Below are 7303 nucleotides of genomic sequence, written 5' to 3'. Positions count from 1 at the left end.
GTATCACGAGCTGCTGCAAGTCAAGAAAAATGAGGAGTAAAAAACCATCACTGGATTTAGGGTGACCAAGGCCACCGGAGCCTGTGCCTGAACAGTTTCAGTTGAGTCATGGGAGCGGATGGCTGTCTGCACTGAGTGAAGAGTGCACTCTTGAGAGAGGAGGTTGGGGCAGCAGCCACCGGAGACCAGGCTTCTGAAGACCTGAAGACACCTCAAAAGGGATGTGGGCTGAAGAGATTTGTTGCCATGGAGAGAACTGAGATCTGCAAATGCTGATGGGAAGGAGAAGAGAAAGGAGGAGATCACAGAGTGAGGCCCCTGAGAAAAGTGTGAGAACAGAACTAAGGGCACAATGTCTCTTCCAGGCCCTGCCAGCAAGTGCCCCCTAAGTGCTGCATCCCAGGTGTGCACCTGAGTCCCAGTCCTGCCCAGGAGAGACTGGCCTGATGATGGAGAAGGAGAAGAGGTGCCCCCAGCAACAGGTGTAGGTGCAGCTGCAGGTCAGCTTGGCAGTTTGAAAGGTGGAATGCTGGGGAGACTTATCTTCCATGTAGGCAGCAGGGATCACTTTTGAAAATAAAGGAGAAAGAAATGGATCAGAGGCTTGAGGCGGGTGTGGAGGGCTGTTCTGTTTAGAGAACCCCAGCAGGACTCTCAGGCTGGGCACAATCTTTTTCCTTGTTATTTCTTTCCCGAGATATTTTTTTCTCTTGGAAAATTCTGATCAAAGTTCCATGCAAGACCATTTAAGGATTAACACATTTTCCCCCAAAATGACTGCAGTCCCTCTACTGAAATTCATTTTATGAGTCCAGTCTGTTGAAAGATAAGGAAACTATTACAGTGGAGATGGAAGATGGAAATTGGGCTCAGAGAGCAAAGAATGGTGAAAAAGATATGGACATATATATCCATGGCACAAATTTTAATGATTTCTGTAAAGTATAATTGAGGGAAATTACAGGAAGTTTCATTTGATTTTCTTAGAGGTCCTGAAACTCACGAGTGTTACAGAGTTGTAGTATTTACAGAAAGAAAGGCTATTAAAATTCAAGAGAATTTGGAAGGAACTGATGTCCGTTTTTTAAATTCCTTTACATTGCAAAAGATGACCTAAGCTAGTCTTTAAAATTCAACATCTCTGATTTTATTCTCACAGTAGTGCAGTTAACTGCAGATAAAATTAGTTCTTCCTATCAAATCATCGTGTTATTCCACCAAAACAGGTGTCTTCTACACACACAACCTTGGACAATCGACATCCCTGACAAGGAGCAGCTGCTTTTGTCCAGTACTTCATGACAGCCGCTAGAAAGCAGGGACGGCCAGGCGGACTCCTGTAGAACCTGCCATGCCGGTGGCCCTGCCGTCTGGCTGCAGCTCCCACTTTCTCACTCTCTCTGGGAGGACTTGGGTCAAGGCAGAGCTGTGCAGCCTCTGTATATCCTCATCAAGCACGGACTCAAAAACTGCATCCTAATCAGCAGCTTTTTCAAAATTCCAGAAGGTGTGGAGCCATCCCAGACCCTCTGGCAAGCTCTGGAAGGGTGTTATGGGAGGAAAGTGGGTGTCTACAGGCGCTGATATGGGTTTGCACCATAAGGAGAGGATCCAAGTCGTGCTTGCCACACATGTGCTGAGGGAAAGACACTTTCTTCGAGAGGTAGTCACCAAAACACTGGTCACATCTACAGACACAGCATGGTTTCCACTGAAGGGGCACTGGAAGTGGCTAAGCTGAGTGCCAGACGGCACTGGCTGCTCTTTTGGGTGGAAGCAATAGACTGTGCCCACCTGAGAAGCAAGAAGAGGCGTGTCCCACCCGTTGACTCCGCAACCGCTGGGTCAACGATGGGGATGAAGGGGAGGGCGGCTTCGTAAAAGGCACCTGGGACCCCCATAACTAGCATTCCTTTCAGAAAAATTAGAAATCTTTAGGAAAGGGGGAAGGAAAAGGGGTGCAGAGTCCAGCCGAAGAGCCGACCTCAAAGAATCATTTCGGGGTATTTCTTTTCTCTTCACTGCTTGGGAACGGCCTTCAGTGCACCCACCACTTCCTAAGTGGCTTCACTTCTAAGGGGAGAGGCCAACGTTCCAACAGAGGGTCTCTCACTTCTTTCCACCATTTGTTAAATTGTTCTATAAATTAGTTGTTTTACATAAAATTTGAAACTACGATCTGGGAGGCCTAGGGGCTGCACCACCAGTAAGTCGCTGACTCAAACCGGGCCCTTTAATCCCCAAACCCAAACTCTTTCCTGGATCGATTGAACCGCTGGCCCCAACCTAAAAGCCTCCTCCACAGCCAAAAGTCAGGAGGGTTGGTCCTTTTGTTTTTCAAATGAATTGAAACTAGATCCACAGCCCCGCGTAACGCTGGGGAATACCCAGGGAGAGGCCAGCTTCCAGGAGGTCAGCCCCAACACCGCGGGCAGGAATTTGGAGGGATGGGGAGGTCTCCTCATCTCTAAGCCTTGAGCATCAGGCCTGAATTTTCGCCTTTCTCCCAGGTGCCCGACTCGGAGTCCGGGAGGCGGGCGCTCTTCCCAGGTACCCAGCCCAGCGCGGCGCGTCAGCCTGGGTCCATCCTCCTCCACCCCACAGCGCGGGGACCAGGGGAGGCCGAGAGCCGGGCAGCGTGGGGGGACGGGAGAACCCGGGCTGCAGCATCCCCCGGAGGCAGCAGGACAGGACGGCTGGCGTCGGACGCACTGCAGAGACGTCCCTGTTTTCGGCTTGTCCTCCCACACCCAGCAGAGAGCTTGGCTCCCTCCGCACTGCGCTCCCGAGACCACAGCGCCGAGAAACCTTGCGGGGCCCCGGACTCCCCGGCTTGGGAAAAGCGATGACTGCCCTGGACGGCTGCGGCGTCCGAGATTTCCAGGGTCCAGACCCTCCCTGGGGTACGCGCGACTTCGGCGCAGATGTCAGTCCACTGCCTTCGCGCGTTGAGGGCGCGAGGAATCCGGACGACCCCAGGGCCACTGTCCATGCCCAGCCCCTCTTTCTCCACCGCGCCACCTCCCTCTGCGGCTCTAGCCTGGAGATCTACGGACTTCATTGCGATCTCTTGAGCAGTGTAGTTGCTCTCTACCCCTAGCCCCAAGTCCCGGGTAACCCAGGGGCCCCGGCGAGGCGAGTTTCGTTGGGGGAAGATGTCCCCAGGCGAGAAAAGGGGCCGCGCACTGGACGGGGCTCCCAAGCCAGAGCCCTGGGGGCCTTGAGGAGTCGTGGTACCGTCCAGGGAAGTCGGGGCTGCGGGGCCCATGAAACCAGACGAGGCTACGGACTTAGGGTCCCTGCAACCAAGACCGCGAGCGACTGTGGACTCGGGACGGATCGCACAAAGGAGGAAGGGGGAATCAGAGGGGCGTCCGGTCGGGGACGTGTCAGGCCTGGGCGGGGCGGAAAACTGACACCGGGGCGAGGACAAGAATTTCACTCCTCCAGGGCTGCCAGGGGAGGGGCTCGCCACCGTCACTCTCCATGGGCTCTGGCCCCGACGGTGTTTAAAGGGCGGAGGGCTGGGCCGGGCTGCTCGCACCCCGGGGCTGCTGGTGGCCAAGCTGGATGGGTCGCCCATGAGTTTCGGTGCGGCACCGCTGGCCCAGACCCGGGCGCGGGTGGACATGGCCACCTACTGCAAAGACCTGGGTCCCTCCTCGGCCCCGCCCGGCCAGGCCCGGGCCACCGCGCACCCCCCGGGCTATGAGCATAGTGATCTGGGCGCGGTGGGCGGGGGCCAGCGCCTGTGGGTGAATGCGCCAGCGCTCAAACCCAAGTCCTACGCTTCGGGTCCCGGGCCCGCGCCGCCCTACGCGGCCCCCAGCTACGGGGCTCCCGGCCCGCTCCTTGGCGCCCCGGGCGGCCTGGCGGGCGCCGACCTCTCCTGGCTGAGCCTCTCCGGCCAGCAGGAGCTGCTGAGGCTGGTGCGGCCGCCCTATTCCTACTCGGCGCTCATCGCCATGGCCATCCAGAGCGCGCCCCTGCGGAGGCTGACTCTCAGCCAGATCTACCAGTACGTGGCTGGCAACTTCCCTTTCTACAAGCGCAGCAAGGCGGGCTGGCAGAACTCCATCCGCCACAACCTGTCGCTCAACGACTGCTTCAAGAAGGTGCCCCGCGACGAGGACGACCCAGGTAACAGCGGCGCACCGGCTTGCTCCGTCTAGGACTCCCGGTCTTTCCGCCGTGCTGCGGGCACTCGGCGGGTGGCAGCGACCTTGGACAACCTCATTCCTCCCTGCGCGTTGGGGATACCCGGGAGAGAGAGACAAGGGGGAGACGTGATTAGCCATGAACAAGTTCTCAGACAGTGGCAGTGCCCACAGGCCCGCGTTTACAGTGCGGCGGTCCCGGGGCTCTCAATCTCTGTGCGCTCCTTCGGGGAAGAAGCGGGAGAGCCAGCACGCTGGGTGACCTTGGGAGTGACTCAACTTCCCTGGGCCTCAGTGCCCTACCCGGTAAAGTGGGGAAGACAGCGCCTACCCCAAGGATAGGCAAAACAAATAGGATGCCCATTTGGAAAGCTCTGGAGCCTCCCTGGGGACCCGGCGTGGTCTGCGATGTCCTTGGCAGAGCGGCTGGCGGAATCCCACGGTTCGCTTCCCGCAGGCCTTCCTTCACCTTAGCGGGTCTCGGCCTTTCCCAAGGCTCCCTTCCTCCTCCTTTCTGGATTGCCACTTTCTTCCCAGTCCGGCTGTGGAGGCCCATTGGATACACAGTGCCGGTCAAGGGTGGGATGGGGGCGAGGGCTCAGACCCTCTGCAAGGGCCAGCGGGAGATCTTTCTGAAGCTGACCTCCTCGCTAGCTCACACCACGGGTCCGTCAAAGCTCGAACTTTCTGAACTGGGCTGTTTCTTCTTCTGCAGGTAAAGGCAATTACTGGACCTTGGACCCCAACTGCGAGAAGATGTTTGACAACGGGAACTTCCGAAGAAAGAGGAAGAGGAGAGCTGAAGCCAGCGTGGCCTCGCCCTCGGGAGCCGGAAGCGAGGGACGGACCGAGGCGCCCGCGCTGGAGCCCCCGGGCGCGGCTTGCCGGGACCTACAGGCTTCGCCCTCTCCATCCGCACCCGAGGCCGCCACCTGCTTCTCCGGTTTCGCCTCGGCTATGAACGCACTGGCGGGCGGCCTTGGTACCTTCCCCGGGGGCCTGGCGGGCGACTTTTCTTTCGGGAGGCCGCCGCCGACGGTCGCCGTCCACGCTTCCCAGACCCTTAGACCCTCGCCTGGCTTCGCCTCTGGCCACCAGACCGCCGCCACTGGCTTCCGCGTCAGTCACCTCCTCTACAGCCGGGAAGAGACCGAAGTTTGAAGGGACGCTGGAGGCTAGCCGGGTGCGGTGTCCAAAGGTGCTGAGCTCAGGCCTCCGGTTTCCCCTGGTGACATCCCCACGTGTTGGCGCCGAAGGCCTGTGTGCCCTGGGAGGACGCGCAGAGCCGGGGGCGGCTTGGCCAGCAGGGAGCTGGGCTGAGCGGCTCTTGGGCCTCGGGGTGGGTGGCCCGTCTGCTGTGCACCCCTCACCCAGGCGACCTTCAGAGCTTCCCTGCTCTGCCTCTAAGTCGATCCCTCCTGGGCCTCCAGAACCTGTGCTCTCCAGGGATTTGCCTTGAAGGGGCGGCTCGGTTGGCGCTCAGCTCCAACGTTTCCCAAGCAGGCTGGCTGATTCCAAAGCGCCTTAGAGCAGGTGGGAGGAAGGTGGGCTGCCAGAGCGGCCCGGGGGGTGGGGGCTCTTTCCACCTCCACCCAGCTTGGGTCACCTGGCTCAGGGCCTTCCCTCCTGCTTCAGGGAGGCTGCTGCAGGGGCTGGAGGACAGAGCTCAGGAGCAGCCACAGTGGTGGGGTCCAGGTGGGCCAGGAGCCTGCAATGAGGGGATCTGAGACTTTTGGGATTGGGTCCTGTGTAAGGAAGGTCTTGCTAATGGCTGAAACTGCCGGTGGTGAGAGGGAGAAGGGCTGCCTGAGCAGAAAACGCCCTTGGGATACCAGCTCCCTCCCCTGTCACTCAGCTCTGGTCCTTGATGACCCCCCTGTAGGACAAGGCAGCTCCCCAGGGCCCCATCATCACTGACCACAGGAGCGGTGCCCAGCACCCAGGAGTTCCCCGAGGGTCCAGGTTTGTGCCACCCCACCCCACTCACACAGGCTCATGAAAGGACACACCTGTTTTGGTCTCTTTCCCCTCCAAACCCACAGTATGGGCCAAAGCTGCGCCTGTGTTCAGAGCTCCTGAACAGCAGCTTGTGTAAATTGAACCCTGCCCCACCCGGTTCGTTCTTAGACATGGTATCTTTGTGAAGCACAAGGAGCCCCCAGTCACTGGGAAGAGGAATTTTGGCCTCTGTACTCCTCAGAAGTCCTAAGTGCCCCAGTCAGATGCTCTGAGTCGTTGTGGCATCTGGGACTCCCTGGAGATGGGCGCGTTGGTGGGGGGGTACCCATCTTGTTGTTGATGGGGAGTACCCATCTTCCCTGCATTTTGGGGAAGGATGGGAGGGGGCCTTCCCAGGAAGAGAGTGGAGAGAGGATACTGTTAGTTTGGAGTCGGACAGCTGGTTTAGCAACCCTAAGCCCCAGCCACACAGGTATTCCTAAGCTGCCCGCAGCGCCCCTCACTGCTGCTGCCACCAGTGCTGGAAATGAGAGCAGTGCACCTGTCTGTCCCTAGAGCTGACTCATCACGGCCCTGCTGAAGAGTGAGGCGTGTGTGTGTGTGTGTGTGTAAGACAGAGAGGGAGGGAGAAGGAGGGAGGCAGGGGAACATGGAGAGAAGGAGCCAGGAGTTGGGATAAACCTGGTGCCTGGTCATGTATTTCATCAGCAGTGGCTCCTAACTCCGTGTGGCATCTAGGCTGCTGCCCCCCACCGGCAGGTGAGCAGAGCGCCAGTTGTGTGGAAGGTGATGATGTTGGCTAACCAAACTCACAACCAACCCACCATCTCTCTTGAGGGGCCACTGCCCATATGTAATACAGTTAAAGAAGGCCAGGAAAGGAAAAGAAATTCCTTAGCTTATACATTTTAAAAATTATACCTTGAATTATTTTAATAGAATAAAATGCTAAAAATAAAGACCAATATACGTAGCTTGCATGTGTGTGCTATTTTGTATAAGAATTCCACTGCTATCACCAACATCCCCATTTCAGAGTCTGAACTTGCAGGAAACTTGGAAAGAACATTTTCTAATTAAATTTGACAACAATCGGAAAATACAGTGGACAACTGGAAGATCAGTGGAGCTTCAAGAAAACTGGCTGACACGTATGGATGTAAACATGGAACGTCATGGCTGCATGA

At 57.5% G+C, this 7303-nt stretch overlaps 2 protein-coding genes across 2 annotated transcripts; one reads left to right on the top strand and one right to left on the bottom strand.

Annotated features, from left to right (window-relative positions):
• Positions 1–1894: 1894 nt before the first annotated feature.
• On the bottom strand, positions 1895–3346 carry LOC117064229. Its single transcript, XM_033178499.1, has one exon. The coding sequence runs from the start codon at positions 3266–3268 to the stop codon at positions 2573–2575; it is 696 nt and encodes a 231-aa protein (XP_033034390.1). The 5' UTR covers positions 3269–3346; the 3' UTR covers positions 1895–2572.
• Positions 3347–3533: 187 nt separating this feature from the next.
• FOXI2 (forkhead box I2) lies at positions 3534–7079 on the top strand. Its single transcript, XM_033178493.1, has 2 exons — positions 3534–4140; positions 4873–7079. Exons 1-2 carry the CDS (start codon positions 3582–3584, stop codon positions 5316–5318), a joined length of 1005 nt encoding a protein of 334 aa, XP_033034384.1. The 5' UTR covers positions 3534–3581; the 3' UTR covers positions 5319–7079.
• Positions 7080–7303: the final 224 nt, after the last annotated feature.

The sequence above is a fragment of the Trachypithecus francoisi genome, unplaced genomic scaffold (genome assembly GCF_009764315.1).
Source record: "Trachypithecus francoisi isolate TF-2019V2 unplaced genomic scaffold, Tfra_2.0 Contig01579, whole genome shotgun sequence".
NCBI lineage: Eukaryota > Metazoa > Chordata > Mammalia > Primates > Cercopithecidae > Trachypithecus > Trachypithecus francoisi.
The sequence above is the reverse complement of the archived record's forward strand: the minus strand, read 5'-3'. Positions and strand labels throughout refer to the sequence as shown.